Genomic DNA, 18,957 nt, shown 5'->3' on the forward strand with positions numbered 1-18,957 from the left:
TTAATTATTTTTCGCATCTCCGTTCTTCTATGATTCATGTTGGTAGGTCTCACTTATACATGACGCGCGCACAGGTTTAAAGGAAAAAAGTGTTTCGTAACAGTCCGTTACTACTTATTGATAGCCAGCCAGTTCATTTATTTGTGCCGCACGTGCAGGTCCTATTTGTTTTGTGTATCATTGTGCCTTGTGTAGTGCATTTATCCAAAGAAAAGAATTTCCATGAATCCAAGATAAATCACACGTAAGGGAAATATTATATTAATTATCCATTTCAGAAGATGAGAAGGTATTTCATTAAAATTTTTCTGTTAGCCGCCCTTGACTTGATAATACTAGCTCGTATACTATGGTAGACGCAGAGCAGAGTTTTTAGACTAATTGAAATGCAAATTCCACCTTAAGTGGATTGTCTAGCTGGTCATATTGTAGTTGTTTTTAATTGATTTGAACGCGAACATTTGTTTGCAGAATATACGGTCGTTTTAACCGTCTTAGTAGGGCGTAGCCGCTTTGTTTTTTTGCCCGTATTCCATGCGACATGTAGAGTGGTTTTCACTCCCTTGAATGGAAAGTCTAGCTAGTTATATCGTAGTTGTTTTAACTACTTTGCCCGCAAACTTTTTGTTTGACAAATATTTGGGGCAGTATACGGTCGTTTTGACTGTCTTAAAAGGGCTTAGCCGTTTTGGTGTTTTGACCACGGACAATTTGTTTGCAGAATATTGGGGCACTATGCGATTGCTTTAATTCGACTAAATAAGGTCTAATCGTATTGACTTTTTGTTTGCATTTCATAAAACATGTAAAGTGTGGGTTTCACTCTTTTTACATGCAAAGTCTATCTATCTCTAAACATTTAGTAGTTATTTTAACCATGTCACCCATAACTTGTTTAATAATTGAAATTCATAAATTCCATTGCGTAATAAGTAGTAGATACTTATAATTACTCGAGGAGGCTACTAAAATCGTATTAATTTCAAACGAGACAATGTCGATCTGTCAGTCTTCATAGGGCGTTTATTTCGCGCGAAACCGGAAAAATTCCAAACCGTATATTTTTGAGATCCGATAACAGGCCCGTACTTATTAACAATTAGCCGATAAAAGAAAGTTGATATAAGGCAAAAAATTTCGCCGCATACCCGAAGCGCTACGAGCAACAATGAACGAGGTCAGGCTGGCGTGAGGCAATCGTTTGCTTGGCCGTCGATCTCGGCAGTCGACGAAGAGTTTTGGGTGCACACGTAGGTAGATCCTGCTGCTTCCCACCCAGTTGAAACGGTACACGTGCTTTGAAAACTGTTCTGCCACATTTATGGAATTATCTGAGTGTTTGGTTTCATGTGTTCTGTGCGACCGAAAGGGATAATGTGAGTGCTGTGGCGGGTTTTCCTCTGGATTATTTCCATTCAAGTATATAGAAGTAAATATCGAAGTAGGTAAGTATGTCTAGTTTTTTCGCTCTCTTTAAACACAACTTTTACTAGTTTACTTGGTTCGTTCTGTTTTAAATTTTTCTCATTTGTTTCGTACTGATTTTTTCCACGATGACGATTTAAGCAGCTATTAAAACATAAATGTGGTGATATGCATGCAATTCAAGTAACGAGCAAACCACGCTATATTTTTAGTTTAATGTTTCTTACTTAGAATTCAAAAGTAGTGTCAAGCAATTTTATAGAAACTATTCATATCTATATACTGAGGTAACGAAATTACTCTTGCAAAATTGTATTAAACCACCAGGAACTTGAACTTTGGGCGAACCTTTTCTGCAAAATCAGTGGTAGTAGGTATATAGAGAATGATCGTTTTCAGGTGATATAAAAGTTTCTCAGTATATGAAAGTGCCCAAAATCGCAATACATCGCAACAATCGGGAACAATGATTTAAATTTCGTCTCGGAGTGTTACGGAACAATTTTTGCATGTTCTGTTAATTCGTAAAATCGCATTATTTATATACGTAGACACTATAAGCAAATTAACAGGGATACGGATAAAATTTTCTCTCGTTTCCACATACAGTTGCCTAAATATTAGTTATGCCTATTACGAAGCGATCAGATACTATTTTATGTCATATGCCCATACGAACAGCAAGAGACTTCAATGATGATCGGTATGCCTAACTTAAAAATTTTATTTGGAGCCTATAGTTTTTCCAAACATCGTTAATTGTTGTAGAAAATAATATTAACGTATATATTTACCTAAGTATATTATTTTATGTGCTTTCCTCTTGTGAAGAGCGACCTTGTACGTGTGTGTCATAATTTAAGTAGGTACTTAAGTAGGTACCTACCTACCTATACCAACTTACTTAACAGTATTGGACTTGAATCTATGAATATACATGAATTCGAGAATCTGAAAAATAATTCTGTCGTGTAGTGCGCGGTTTATTATTAGCCACCTCCCGTTTAACCAGTTTTAAACTTTTTACGAATTTTTATTCTTATTGTTTAATCTGAAACTGAAACTACAAGATATTCTTAACGTGCGTGCATGTGATAATTATATAGTAATTCCACACATAAATTTTTTACAAGATTGAGCTTTAATCTATCATCTTCCTAATTCACTTGCAAACACGTTATTGCAATTAAATCGTATACCTACTTTCATTGATACTGATTAACAATCATGTGTCAAATTTTGAAAAAAATATTAATTTCTCATACCAAGTACTCGACAGAACAATGTCAGATTACTTATCTAATTGGATTTTGATAAAACCACGACTTGTTTTCTTGTTTACATATTGATCTTCTGCAAGTCTGAAGGCCAATCAATGAACTTTAAAAATATCGATATGGTCTTGCTGAAGAATATTCGTTTATTTAATTTGCTTACGACGACAGATCATTATCCTTGGCATTCCTTTCTGAACATCCTCAGAAAAGGAACGTGCTTATATTATATCTAAATATAGATATTCTATATGATAACTTAAAATTTGTATAAGAACTGTTGCACTGTGATTGTTATTTGTTTATGAGATGCACAAAAGCTTCCCACAATTATGAGGTTGCTATGGTTTTGAAAACATTGTTTCACTTCCTTATATTACGCAGAATCAAGTGTACATACCTACATCCTGTTATTTGTTTCTAGTGTGGACTGTTCTTTTTCGCTTAGGTTTTGAAATATCTATGCCCATTGTCTAAACCCGTATAGTTTGCGTGAAAAATTAATTTTGAAACAAAAATTTAAAAATGTTAGTTTAATCTTTTGTGAATTAGTTAATAATTGTGTTAAATTGAGCATTAAGCCATTGTATTAATATTTAATCATGTAGGACAGCTGGTTTATAAAGCAATATTTTAATTAATGTAAAAAAATAAATTAATATCGATTGCACAATAATCGCCTATTTCCTTAATTAGAAGCATAGTCGAGGGTTTGTAAAATAAATTATTTCACTTTTCATTTCGTAACGCTTGGGTGACTGGCATTCAAACAAAATAATCACATTAACTGACCAAGTTTTTTGGCATCCATCTAAGAAATTGCCCGGCTTGTACTACCTATATGTTATCAAAGTTGGACAACTCATCGTGAAATTATATTTTTATTTTATTTCATTTAGGCACATATTATACCTAATTTGATATCATGGATAAGTAGGTATCAAGGTATTCAATTGTTTTTGCAGATACTTTACTAATTGACAACTGCGATACCTTCTACTGGTTTTTTCAAGGTCGTTTTGAAATATTTAATTTCTAAAATCGAATTCAATTTCTTTCTACGCGGGTAGAAATGCTGTTATTTTCCTATAACATAATTTTCTTTGACAAACCGTTAAAATGTTAAAAAAACAAGACTTTTTTAACAACTTTACGTAGTTATTAAGTAATTAGGTTAAACATTTTATTTAGTTATTTTAGTAGGTTTCATGTACCTACCTGTGTCATGCAGTATGTTTATAAATACTAATATGGCTTTCTAAACAACTATTTCTATATTTTAAACGGAAATAATTACAAGTATCTTGCATGACTTCGTTTACGAGTAAGTATAGTATTTTGAAATATTATTATACCTACATTTGTACAGATCTCGTTCTTTTACCTGCACTATCATTAAAAGATAAAATAATATCCGTATTGAATGTTGTTTCTTGAATTTTCAATAGGAAAATGCGCTATTCAGCGAGTATACCTTTAAAAGGCATTTTCCTGTGTATTTAATCGCGTAGGTATAACTTTTACCGCATGTTTAACTTTTCCTTACAGATTTTCAGCTTTCTATATAGAATGTTAAATGCCTAAGTATATTCAATGTTGGTGTAAAATAGATATACCTACATTTCAGTAAAACTGCAAATTAGTATAGTGAGTGTACAAACGGATTAAAATACTATGAGCTCTGAAAGCTTGTCTCAATATTTTCATATTTGTTCGTCGCACCGTTTGTCAACCTATTAGGTACTAAGAATCGTGTAAGAAATTTAAAACAATGGTGCGCGTAATGATTAATGGATGAACTGATTTTGAACTACTGCAAGTCGCCGTCACTCAGGATCGGCTTGGAACGCGGACCTGCGGATAAGAAAACCTAGAGCGATGACCTGAGAAATGACAGGGTATTTATACCGCATCATTAGTACTACTATCGTGTTCATGGCACCTCTACAGCTCTCGCATAGGTCCAATAATTTCGATTAAATGTTGCAATGAATGCCTCTCTGCGTGACTCATAAAGGAATGAGATACTTTCCGCAGAAAGTGCATTGATATTTATATAATTACCTATATACTAAATAGACATATGCGCAGTTACGTTACAGCCTCTTCACAATTTGTTACATTTTTGTACCTTACCGAATCATTTTTCATTGCCTAAATATATAGTTGTTTCCTTGCAAAAATTAATAAATGCACTAAGTACAATATACCGGGTGCTTCAGTTTGGTATTTGTAAACCCTTCTGGATTTAAAAACTCTTCTTTTCTTTTTAAAAGAAAAATATACCTGGCAGCTTTAGCTTTCTTTCGGCTCTCTCCATAAATTTATTAAAATCATAGATATCTAGTTTTTCTTGGTTACTGTAGGTATTCATGTTGTACAAAATGTCAATTATTTTGACAAACCGTTATTTAGAAACATCAAATTTCAGTTGTTCCCGCTGCTGGCTATCATTTTTCAAAATAAAGCTACCTACTGAAAGTAGGGTTCATCTTTATTGTTGTTTTTCTAGTAATATTTCTATAATAAAAAAAATTTTAAAAAAAAATCTTCCAAAATTGATAAAAAAAATATAAGTAGGCACAGTGTGCCATTTGAACAAAAACAGTTGACTATAGCAATTTTGACATATGGTTACCATGGACACGATCTAATAATGTCATTTGATAAATATATAGGGTTCGTTATAGCTATTTGTTAAAATAAAAGAGATACGAGGCCGCGAATATCAAACTGAATCACTCAGTATATGAATTTTATAATACATAGAATTTGATTTCAAAAGTTACAAACCCAAAATAAATCTAAGCACTGGCCCAAGAAAGTTCGAAATCTTTCATATATGCAGAAAAGGTGTGCAAAAGTGAATTTTCCCCTCTTTAAACAATGTAGATATTACGCTGTATCAAATAATAATTAACAGCGCTGTGGGTAAAATCCCTAATTGATCTTGCGAAGATACAAACAATGAACAATCTAAGCATAATAGTACCTAGATTCAATTATTTAATTTTCATGTTAACAGTAACGAGTTCCTAAGTATTCTACTATGGGAACTCATTATTATAGTATATGTCTCAGTTTGATATGCACTGCTCAGAATGTAATAAAGATATAAGATTACCTTTAACGTTAATATTAATTGAGACACAGGAAGATCCAAATTTTTTTTATTGCATTTTACTTTTTTTATCAAGATATTTGAACGTCAAGTTAAAAAAGTATAGGCACCTATCAACCTGTCCGAGAACTTAATTATTATTTTCAAATTACAGCCATGGGCGTAGCTAGGATGTTTGCTTGGGGTAGGCCTAGAGCTGGCTGCAAGCTCTATGGACGCCTCAAAAAAAAAAACGGCAATGAACGACTTACCGATATAATATTTCAAAACCTAAGCACTTTTTCGTTTGATTCTAAAAAAAAAGGTGGCGATGGCGCAGTCGGCGACTTACCAATATGAGAACGATTATATTATTGGAACTTTTTTCTGGGGCGCACATCCTTGCCCCTTCCTAGCTACGCCCATGATTACAGCTGCTATTCCATCTCCGTCTGGAAACTTTGAGAGGCTGTATCTTCTAAGGGGTGAACATTTTACTAAATTTATTTTTATGCAAAATTTATTCTTTTAGCTGTATAAGCAATAAAAATACATATTAAACCACACTGTTTTGTGCGCGTTTCTTTTGTATGATTCCTTTAAATATTCTTTTGTAGGGTATGAGCGAATACGAACGTATACGAAGGGCATGTCTGAAACGCGGCGAACTTTGGGAAGATCCCGACTTTCCTGCGACTCAAGCCTCAGTATTTTACCACCAGACGCCGCCATTTCAATTCACGTGGAAGAGACCAAAAGTAAGTGTATATATCATTAGGTACTCGATAAAACTTTTTTCTTTGTAAGGACTACCTATTTTCCGTTGATTGTATTGTCAGAAATAATCTTTATTTATTTACACCGGCCTTTAAAATTGAATATAATTGCTTATTTATGCGCTTGCAGAGGTTGTATAACAGTAACAGTTAAAATTATGATATAACTGAATATATGAATGCGCAATAACTCCTTTGCAATTCCGAAAGAAATATGTTATATTCATAAAATACGCAAACGGCTTAGCTAATGCATATTTGTGCTCGTAAATAATCAATTAAAATATATATCTACATATATTTAGAATCGGAACCTTAACGCTGCCGTAGGAAATAAAAAATTGAACGGGTTTACATTCCAGCGCAAACCGCATATCTGGCGATAGATTTTAAGATTCTGTGTATTGGATTGTGACCAGTTTTATTGAATTTATGAAGAATTCTAACATTCTACCGTAGATGTTTAGATTAAAATTATTTTATTGTGGCTATAGCATGCTATTTCTCATTAGTAGACCATTCACGCTTCGATTGTAGTTTTCTACCACTAAAATTAAAGTTTCTGAATTTTCAGCTGTTTCTATCTTCATTTCATGGCATTTCTAGACGCGTACCTACTACAAAATTTTCTTTTGCAATTCTTTAAAGTTTGTCGACGTGTAGAAAAATAACCAATATTTTGTTTTCGCATTTGGAACTAAATGTTTTGGGGGACGTAGAATGATCCCAAGCCGTTATTTTTTCAATAAATAAAGTCCGTGGTGTGGTGTTCGTGTTAACAAGAGAATCCAGACACACTAGGTATACATATAAGTTTTGGAAAATTCCCTTTTTATTTATTGCTCCTGTAGGTAACTTTATACATTATGCAGTCTAATATGTATATATCTATCGGGTGCTTCAACTGCACTAACAGTATCTACGGGCCACGGCCTAAAAGAAAGCAGCGTATCATATAATATGCGACATACATATCTAGTATCAAGTTTCACTAGTGTGTCGCAAAGAACGGCCTTATTTGCTGGTATTGAATTCTATATGTGGCACCACCATTTTACTCGCTCAAACGAGAATAGTATAAAAGCAAAATGGATACAGCGGAATGCGCACCAGTGCGTGGTTGTTTACATCGACTAGCTTACAGGCTGGCCTCGACTCGACGACGGCCGACAATACGAATACTTAAATCTGGGAGAAAATTTTCTCCGCTACCTAAACAAGCACAAGATTTCCAGAAGAAAGTACTCTTCTAGTCAAGCAGCCTTCTTAAATTTCACTGAAATCTTTTGAGGGAAGCGAAAAGACGAAAAACTTTAACTCGATAAGTAAATGGACAGCGAATTTATGTTTAAAATACTAGTACTCTAAAAAATGGTTAACGAGATAAATGTTCTGAAGATTGTCCTTGTTAGGTATTCTGATATTCTGGGTTCAATAAAAAAAAGTAAAATCATTTCTTGACAATTCTATATTTACTGCGATAGCGGCTATGTTTAATCTAGCCATACTGTAGGTATTATACTGGCACACATGCATGCTTTTGTTTTCGTTCTTCAATTTACAAAACCTAATCTTAGCAACACATCCGGCTGACGGTGGCTGGAAAGAGCAAAATTTAATCTTCTATCATCTGTTGCTTAGTTAATTACAAATGTCTATCATAAATATCTAAATAAGGCCGTTTAGAAAAAAAGAAATGTAAGTGCCAAACCAGAAAGCAGATTCGCTGGAACTAAAGCTATTAATCATTTTTGTTATTAATTTTTTTAATGTATTTCAGATGATATTAAAAGGATAGGTAATGTGTAACGTGTAACAAAAGAATTTAGAAAAAACATTTTATTTGATTCACGTTTTACGATTGGGATTACAGTAACTGTTTTGTTTTCAATAGATTCAAAGGCAATAAAATAGCAAGTAGGTATTCATTGATAAAAAAATGTAGGTACCTACTTAAATTTTATTCCATATACAATATCTTATAATTTTCCAAGGTATTTGTCCTGTCTTCGTTCTTAAACACTCATTAAATTTCATGTTTTCTTTACGTAGTGGAAAAAAATAACTTTTAAAGGTGAAATTGTACAAGAAATAAAAGGAAATAAGTATCTATTGTTCCGAAATAGAATCTGATTGTTTCTGAATATCTTCCTTCTCAAGGATGTTGTGAAAAATGATATGATTCTAACGCCACATTGGAAATGAATTGACTGAAGAGTTTAAACAGGTGCCCATTTTGGAAAAGATTATGAGTAAAGTAACAAAAATCTAAAAGCACGAGATACATTTTCCATAAATGTCTGCCCGAAGACTGGGAAAAAAATTATGTCATAGTCACTGTGTCGCTGAATTTCTCTTTGGTATCATGACGTAGCTTCGTAAATAAAAATATAAATATTGTATTTCTTAGATCTTACGGAGAAATATAAACAAACATTTAAGCTGTAACAATATCAAGGTCTACTTTTTACGTTCATATTTATAAACATATTATTTATTATTCCTTAATTATGAGAATACGACTAGCAACTAATTGTTTAATTTGAAACAAGTTTCTCCAGCGAATTAATTATTATCTACAATTTGCAGTCGTTTCGCGTTGTTTCTTTGTACAACACAATAATACCAAAGTATGCTTCTACTTCTGCATATTGCAGTAAAGAACTGATCAGGGGGGTGTACTTGATGAATTTTATCTGTAACTCTAAACTCACTATCGTTGTGGTGCGCTTTTCTTGAATCTTGATAAAAAAATTGCACTAATAAATAAGGTTAGGTTAGTAAAAAAATAAAATGTATTCGCTATATACATTTTTTAATTTAACTGTCGAACTTATGCGTTATTTGTATTACCTAATTACACCGAAGCTTCGACTCTGATGACGTTTTATGAAACAATCAAATCTGCTCGGGCAGATACAACACTTTCCAGTTTTGAACCATTTGCAAAAACTCGAAATTATGTTTATAAAAGTACCTAATAAGTCGACAGGTAGATTTTCGAGTTTTGTCCGAATGAGGAACGGGTTTCGATATTTCTGGTACGAACACTCTTTCGTGGGACAACAATCTCGTTTAAGATTCGTTGCAAACATCGTGGGTTTTTGTGGACGTGACGTGGGCTTCAAAGGACGTTCACTTTTAACGTAACGAGCAGGCGAATTTGTCTGCTAACCTTTAATAAAACATGTACCTACAGTTGGTTTTTATTGTGATTTGTAATAGCTACTTACTGGGATAATAAAATTGCAAGTCATAAGGAAATGTAGTTGTTACATCGACATAATCTATGGTTTAGTAGCTTCGCCGGAGGCGATGTCTTCTGTCAGGATCTTGTAACGAGTATGAATGATTTGACTGTATGCTGTATAGGTATTTTTATTTTTCATTTGCCATTTGAAATTGTTCCAAAATTATATTTAAATTCCACTAAATTACATCTTTTGTCTGAGGTTAAGGAGAAAAAGAAAGCAATAATAGAAATTTCAGCTTATTGAAGTCTAGAGACAGGACCACAACAATTTAACTCAAAACTTGTAGGGTTGTAGGGACTTAATTAAGGAAATAAATAGGGAATATTGTTAAACCGGAAATGAAATAAAAGCGCTCTTGGAATTAAAACAGTTATACTTAATACGTTGTATTTCACCTCAAATTAATCTAAACAACTGGGCATACCTCCACCGCCTCCGAGAATAACCTTATTTGCTGTCAAGGATACCTTTAATTAACTTTAGATTGCATTATTGCGAGAATAACGTTAGCATAAATGTAATTTCAGGAGAGGTGGTTCAAAGAAGATTCCACCCATTTATAACGTATTTAAGAAATGGGAAATGGCATTGGCATATTAATCGTAGGTTGTGCAGTGTTGCAGCCAACTCAAGTGAATACAAGAGTCCATAACTTCATTCACAAGAGAGATAGAAAACATTTTTTGTCCATTATTTAACTTTGTGCGACAGTTGATACTGATGTGGTGTGCAGCTTTTTATAACTTGTGCAGCATGTTAACTTTACCAAGAACGAGAAAACAAAATGGCCGACAAAAATACGTAATGTCACCGAAGGCGAAGTAATATTTCGTTAATAAAATACCGATAGGTCTTTACAAGATATGTGATATTAGCAGATTAGTCGGCTTATTTTTAAAATGACGGACAATTTTTTGATTAACGCTCTTGCTATGTAGGTACCTATACCTACCTTGATATATATTGTATTGTATGATGTTTTGAAAGATTCTAAAGCTGATTCCTAGAATTTTTATGCATTTTGAACGGACAAAGACGTCCTTCGAACAATAGTCAAAAAATTGTTTCTCTATATCTTCCTTTGTATATAGGTAAGGGACGTTATAGATCTGTATTTATTAGAAAGTGAAACACTGCACATAATAAAACTTAAAGCGATATATTGTTTTTAGGACTTATGTGCTAGACCAGGATTTGTGCAAGATGGACCAGCGCAGTTCGATATTAGCCCTGGAAAGATGGGTAAGTAGATATTAGATTTTGCAATGGCTGGTTGCCACGTCGTCGATTTACAGAAGCTCAGAAGTCTGAAAAAGAGAGCGATATGTCTCTCGAAACGTCGGGAGTTGTAAATCGACGACGGTGGCAACCAGCACGGAAATCATTAAACCAAAAATTCTGATGGGACTTAAAAACCAGTAAACTAGTTAAACAGTAGGTACGTAGATTATTTAAAATTCCTGGAAATAAAATATATTGATATTTTCAAGGTTTACTGCGAAATTTTTCAAAGCTTTTATTCAAATTTTTTCGTACGAACTTATCTACGGACCGTAACAATAATTAGGTACCATGTACATTGTACAGAGGTGAAAGTTCTTATACATTCCCGCCTATAAGCAACTCCCAAGTGTTTAAAGAATAAATGAGCAAAGTATGTACCATGTTTCATTTCTGCTATGATTAGGTTCCGAACAAGGACAAGGTTATCGAGTAGGTAGTTTACGGTGATGTTACTTTCATCTTGACGATGACCTGAACGACAAACACACCGAGGAATCTAAAGTTCATAAACTGATAGGTACCTGTCGATAGATTGGTTATAATAATATGACAAATTTCCTTTATTTAACACATGTGTGACAACTTTGGCACTTCTCAATAACAAAATGTAAAAAACTCTCCCCGCGTGTCAGCACGGCCGTCTATATGTCTATATTTTTCGTTGTTTCACAAGATTTCTTTAGGTTTCTAGAAACATCATGAAACAGATAAGTAAACAAGTCTGCGGGGATAAAATTGCATGCTTGCAAAAAAATGGCATTGTCTGATACAGGCTTAATTGGTTTTATTTAATAATAAAGAATTGCTAATTCTAAAATCATCGCCATCTTTCAAAGAAATGTAGATATTCATTGTAGTAGTATACAATAAAATTTGTTACACTGACGAAATGATCTGTTCCTATGCTAAAGCCGGATACCTAGGTAAAGCGAAATAATATTGATGAAAGGGACAACCAGAACATTAAATGATTCCATTAAATTGCATTTGATCAACTGAGACAGCTTTACAAAAGCGAGTGGGAGACGTTGCTTAATGGTGACGAATCGAGGAATCCTGTCACTTTCACGCTTCTCTTCGATCATTGCAACTAGTTGTTTGATACTCGGTAATGCGCAATGATACGAAAGTCTACAGGAGGAAATGACTATTGCAAAACTGTAGCTAATCCGCGTTTAGCGTAAACGCTTTAATTTTCAACCGACACCGCGTTGAAGTATGACAAACGACAACTTTCCCCTCTAAATATTAGCGAAGCATTAAAATTCTGACCGCCGATATCTCCGGAAACTTTTATTTGTCACCACCGGATGCTAATATCCACTGTTAACTTCTAGGGATGAATGTTAATGTGAACATAACGCAGTAGTACCTTTTAGGAAATTCATTATTGTAACATTATGCAAATTTGATAACGCGGTGTTCTTCAACTGCTTTAGAGAATTGTTTACTATAAGTTTTAAGTTATGGAGTACCTTAAATTTTTTTTCTCGAAATGATCTACATAAAATTTATATTTATATATTTTATATGTATTATGGCCGACAATTTTTTTTGGTATTACTGAAAGCATGACCGTAAATCTAGATATAAATATAAACGGATTTAAGTTTCCCGAAACCGAGTAATTCTTATTACATGAAAAAGGTTTGCTCTTTAAACCTGGAAACTCTTCAATTTGAAGATGTTACAATTTCAATTGGGTACCTATACGTCCCTTTATAAATTAAACAATTTAAACTTTTAGGAGATAGGTGGCTGGTGTCCTGCCTCGGCGTTTTGTACCTGAACAAAGGGCTGTTCTACAGGGTGGTGCCCGCGGATCAGTCCTTTAATGGAGAACAATACTCGGGAGTCTTTCGGTTCCGGTTATGGTGGTGTGGCGAGTGGACGGAGGTCCTTGTGGATGATCGGCTGCCAACCGTACACGGAAGATTAGCCTTCCTTCAGTCGCAACACTCCGACCACTTCTGGCCCGGTTTATTGGAAAAGGCTTATGCAAAGTAAGTATAAAATACCTAATTATGTTTATAAACAAATCTTATAGATTCTTACTTCTAAGCAGACATACAAGTTACTACCAACTGTTAACTGTACATAGGTACACGCGAGTTGCAGATGCTCCAATTGTGTATTATATAATTTTAAAAACAGTTAAACCACCTCCTTTTATGGTCCGGTATTAAAACAACGTATTTAATAATATTCAATTCATATAATATCTATTCTATTCTAAGCTTCTAACAAAATGAAAGAAGGAAATAGAACATATTCTATTAACTAAAACAGAAACAGAAATACCTACGTCAGGTATGGTACCAATTGACTAAAAAACAACTATTTTGAGTTATAATAATGCATTACCTTTATTCATCACAATTTGCAGCGGTGTATATCCACTATAGCTACTTTTACTTTTACTCTTAAACCAGTTTCACCAGAAGTTATGAAAAATATTACGTAAATAGTTTATAATTAATTAATACATCCGACTTCGAAATTACTGTGGGAAGTTCATTAACGTCAACAGGTGGTTGTAAACGATTAACACTTCTCTTCTGAGTCTGAGCTATTTTATAATTATTATATAAGTGGTCGCGCCAAGTTAACATTGTGTGAAATTCCAGCCGGAATCGAATAAGGTGGAAGTTTTTTATGCGATTAGTTAATAAGTAAGTCTGATATTCACCGAAAAAAGTATGCAACTGCGCAATTGATTTTCACCCAAGAGACATTTTTCTTTGTTTCTGTGTTTCTGATATGGTCGATATACTTTCTAAAATATTTAGTTCTCGACGATGACCATTCTACGACATATCAGGATGGCCAGATGGAAAGTAGACTGTAAATTATCATTTCTAGTACGAATATATTCTTATTGGTATAAGTATAGTACAAAATTTCCTTTATTTTGTACAATCCGATACACGAAGTTAACAAACTTTGACAGTTCTCAATAACAAATATCAACCTCCACAAAAACTCTCCCCACAATGGCGCGGCTGTTTTTGAATTTTTCGTTGTACTCGACATGTCCATGGGTTTCTAAGAAAATGCAGCATAGAACAATAGGTATGTAGTGTAGAACTTCTTCATGAAACAACTTAATTCATAAAAAAAATCGCAGTACAAAACTCAAAGCAGGTAGAAGAATATATTAGAAAGAAATAGATCAAATTCTAGAAACATGAAACAAAGGGCGACATTTGGTACAGTATTATAACCAGTGGCGGCCTGTGGGTTTGAGTACAGGGAGGGTGCATTTTGAAAAGAGAAGATATATGATAAGAGCTGCGGGGGGGTGCAGGCGAAAAATTTTGCGGAATTTGAAGGTCGTTGTATTTTGCAAGTACCCCAAAATGAATACTGTCAGTGTGTAGGTCCAGTACTTAGATACAATGCGAGAAGTAAAATTCCAACATGCGGGGGCTGAAGTGGATAATCGATCAACCAACCCAGTTAGGATATAATTATGTAGATTACTGTAATAGTTCATTCTGTATAGTTTTTGAAGTTCCTTTAAAAACATGGGCATCACTAATAGCTGTTTTACATTGACAATTTATTCATGAATAAATTGACAAAGTTCTTCATGAATTAATTCACGAATTTATTGGTAAACAGTGTGATTTTATACTGCTACAGACTTTGTCAAGTTTTTCGACGCATGAATCAGTTCTACCAACAAATCAAAGAAGCAAATAAATTTCAAAAATGTCACCTTTCCACTTATAATTTTAATAATACAACAGCGGTATCGTTTTAACACAAATTATATAAATATTTGTTTTTGTAAGTAACAAATTAGTAAAAACAATGCTAAACTAGTACGACACCACACAATATAATTTACATATTCCAATAACATAACCTCATTACTAATCTGAGACTGGAAATCTGTTGTATTGATACTTCTGAATTTGACAAAGAAATTGATGAAAATTAGAACATATTATAATTGAATGAAGTTATTTGACAGCAGATTTGGTGCATTACACTTGTCTAATTTCTTGATGAAGCGACTTCATGAATTAATTCATCAATAAATTGCCAATATAAAACAACTATAAGATGTTTATCTAAAACGGGATCAATTTTTGAACTAGTCTATCAGTTCTAAAAATACCCCTTTGTTTACCGAGTCACTTTTGTCATTATGTCCACGAAGAGGAAGGTTACATGTACCACAGTTTTATATTTATCTATAATTTTTGAAAGAAGCAATCGATTTTTCTTAACTGTTTCGTTATGACTACTTATTTGTTCTGCATAAGTACTACTTAAACAAGAAGCAATATTTACTCTTCCTAAAAGTAAAAAACTCACCAAGTTATTCTTGAGTTTAGAATTTTCATGCTTCTTAATTTTGTCCGGTAAATGTTTAAAAGTCCAAATTTCGTCCAGTTTTCTTCGCCTCCTCCAAACCTCCAATTTGTCCAATCATAATATGTAAAAATATGCTTGCTAGATGGACTCGGATTTCACCGTCCGCGATGGAGTGGGGATTGCGCGCACGGTCAAACATAACTCTTTGGTACGATCATAAGATGGCATTAATCTGAGCTACGTTCACGAAGTACATGCACTTTATGCAACCAACATAACATCCAAGACATATTGAATGCATGCTATTTAGATTTTTTATCGATTTAAATAAATAATTTTAAATTTACAGTTTGAAAATATCTGGGGGGGGGGCGGAGTCCCAGTCAAATAGCCTCCTAATAATTGCAACTGCAACGAAATCTGCAATGTATTTTACAATAATTAGATAATTTTACATAATTATGTCTAATCCAAATTGAGTTTGCTACGGTAACCGTAGAATAGTTATGCAGTAGAATACCCAATTATTTTTCTACTGAATTACACAACAAGAAGTCTGACTAATCTTTATTTTTTCGGGCCTTGTCCAATGGAAGTTTAATTCAACTAGATATAATTTTCCCGTCTTCGATAACTTGGAGAATTTTCACAGTATTATTCACGATATTTTCATCGCACTATCTATTTTCCAGTTGTTTAATTACCTACCACTTATTATTATTACTAGCATTCCAGTTATTTTAGAAAACCATTTTAATAATAACTTATTCAGTTCGTTGATTTTAAAATGATTTTTTGTATTATAGAAAGTTCACGAACAGCAAATGAGGGGAAGAGGTCTTACCACTTTTAGATTTGGGTCCAGGCACACCTCAAAATGCTAATCTCCCTTTTCTCAAATACAATCAATTAACTTTAAATAAAGAGAATATGTACTACAATTTTGCATGAAATTCAAGGAATATCTAATTCGAATTTACCTTTTCCAGATTACATGGATCTTACGAGGCCTTGAAATATGGTTCGATGCTTGACGGCTTAGCTGACTTAACTGGAGGAATCACAGAAAGTATTCCAATCAGGCAAGATGCGACTTCATGTGCCAGACTCTTACACAAACTCTTAGATATGACTTCGATAATCACCTGTTCGGTACAACCCCCGAATCAGGTCAGATCTCACACGGAGAAGCTAACAAATGGCGTGCAAATAGGCATAAATTATCGGATATATTCGATAGAAAGAATTGAATCGTTCAACGGCGAGGCAATCCAATTAATTAAAATAAGAAACCCCCTGGGGCAGTCTTCTGAGTATACGGGGTCCTGGTCGGTAGATTCCCAAGAGTGGTCAGAGACGCCACCTCACGAATTGGAAAGAATTCAGGGGAAACTTCAGGAGGGCGAGTTCTGGATGCCCTACTCCGATTTCGTGCAAACCTTCACTCATTTAGAAGTGGTCCACTTGGACAATGATACTAGCAGGGACGAACCCAGTTTGCACCATAAAAGCACGTGGCAAATGAGACTGTACCAGGGGAACTGGCAAAAGGGGGTGTCCGCGGGAGGTTGCCGGAACAACCCAGACACGTTTCACATAAACCCCCAACTCCATTTACTTTTAAGCGAGATGGAGGAGGTGGTCGTCTCGCTGAACCAACACAGCATAATGGAACCCAAAGTCATAGGATTTACGTCGTACTCATTACCAAAAAGCAGCACTGAAACGATAGGTAAGGCATTTTTTAAGAAGAACAAATCGCTGTTCAACTCCCAGTACACAAACAGCCGGCAAGTCAGCCACAGGTGCCAGTTAGAGCAGGGGGGTTATTTGATAATTCCCACCACTTTCGAACCCGGGCAGGAATCGGGATTTACCCTGAGGGTATATTCCAGCAAGCCTCTGAAGTTGAAATTGCTGGATACGGTTCCCTTGTTGGTTAAGTCGGCAATTGTGAAAGCTCCACCGCTTCTGGACGGTAAAAGTTTTAGTCAGTACGAAGCCGTCTTTCTGCAGTTGGCCGACGAGCACAGGACTGTGAACGCATTCGAACTACAGGAGTTATTGGACGCTTGTTTACCTAATGATTACATAAAGAGCTGCGCATCGATAGAAGTTTGCCGGCAGATCGTTTTAACATTTGAGGTGAGTACAGTCTGCCTCGTTAAAAAATGTCTGATGAAAAAAATAAAAATCTTTTCTTTCAAATATCTCAAAAACTGCTTGGTCGATTTTGATGAAACTCTTATTCACGTTTTATCTATTAAATTTTCACGATTAAAACCTGTGGCACCCTGTGTGTTAACTGTTTTATATCTGTTCCATGTACATTAATAATTATCTAAAAAAATAAAAATAACAATATAATTAAATAATGTGAACTTTGAAGAAATTACCTCTTCCTTTTTCTAACATCGCCCCTTTGACAAATGATAAACTCGCATAATGAGGCACTTAATTAATATTTTAGCTCTTGTACTTTTACTCAACTGTAAAAGGTTTGACGAGAAATAAAATAATTAAAAGAGACATTGCAAGAGAAATTTAATGCTGGACGGAGTATTAGTCGGCAGAGTAGTTGTTCCCTACATTCATCATTGGCCTACCAAAATGTCTATACTTGATTTGAATTAGTTTTCAACCTGTGAATGTTAAGTAAATGGTGCAAAAGCTAATATAAATAATTTAAAAAATTACAAATATTAAGTTATTTATAATTTTATAGACTTCTGGCACTGGAAGGTTGAAATTTAGCGACTTTAAAGACTTGATGTGTAGCCTCAAATTTTGGCAGACGGCTTTCAAGAATCATACGAAGGAGAAGACGGGAATTTTGAAGGCCGAAAGGTTGCGAGATGCCCTGCTGGAGGTCGGATTTCAACTAAGCAGTGACGTTTTAGCCACCTTGATTTTAAGATACATGAGGAAGGACGGGACCCTCCGATTTGGCGATTTCGTTTCGGCCATATTACATTTAACCGTTTCATTTAGTGAGTATGCACCATCAACTATTTTAATTGTGTAATTTACCAGAATAGAATTGAAAGTAAAATTGATGGGATCCGAAAATTAAAAATTTAAGAATCGCAGAGGCGGCCTTTGGGAAAAATATATATTTATTTCGAAATCCTAACTAAAGTCCAGTAATACCGTTAATAGCGACTCAAAATTATATTAATGTGAACCGTTATAATTTTTTCATATATTTGCAGATATATTCGAAGCAAAGGACCCTCTCCAAAATGGAAGTATAAAATTAAATCTATCAGAGGTAAATTATTTCCCGTAATTTGTTTTTGTTTAGCGATCTATATATAATTTGAAAATTATTTCCAGTGGCTCAAATCGTCGTTGACCTGCTGAAAAGATTAGCCGTCAAGTTATCATCACGTAATTGTACATAATCATGTTTATATTTAAATTAATTCTTGTACCTTTAAGTTGTAAAATATTATACTATAAGTAAATTAAGTTATTAAAACCTCTTTTAACGTAAACGTATGTTGACAATTTTATTT

At 34.1% G+C, this 18,957-nt stretch overlaps 1 protein-coding gene across 1 annotated transcript; it reads left to right on the forward strand.

Moving 5' to 3' along the window:
• The first annotated feature begins 1,216 nt into the window (after positions 1–1,216).
• On the forward strand, positions 1,217–18,930 carry LOC108916138 (calpain-C). The gene is made up of 8 exons (XM_018722341.1): positions 1,217–1,445; positions 6,417–6,557; positions 11,002–11,071; positions 12,861–13,116; positions 16,429–17,584; positions 18,165–18,429; positions 18,652–18,710; positions 18,776–18,930. Exons 2-8 carry the CDS (start codon positions 6,420–6,422, stop codon positions 18,800–18,802), a joined length of 1,971 nt encoding a protein of 656 aa, XP_018577857.1. The 5' UTR covers positions 1,217–1,445; positions 6,417–6,419; the 3' UTR covers positions 18,803–18,930.
• Positions 18,931–18,957: the final 27 nt, after the last annotated feature.

Source organism: Anoplophora glabripennis, unplaced genomic scaffold, assembly GCF_000390285.2.
Source record: "Anoplophora glabripennis isolate ALB-LARVAE unplaced genomic scaffold, Agla_2.0 scaffold1244, whole genome shotgun sequence".
Lineage (NCBI taxonomy): Eukaryota > Metazoa > Arthropoda > Insecta > Coleoptera > Cerambycidae > Anoplophora > Anoplophora glabripennis.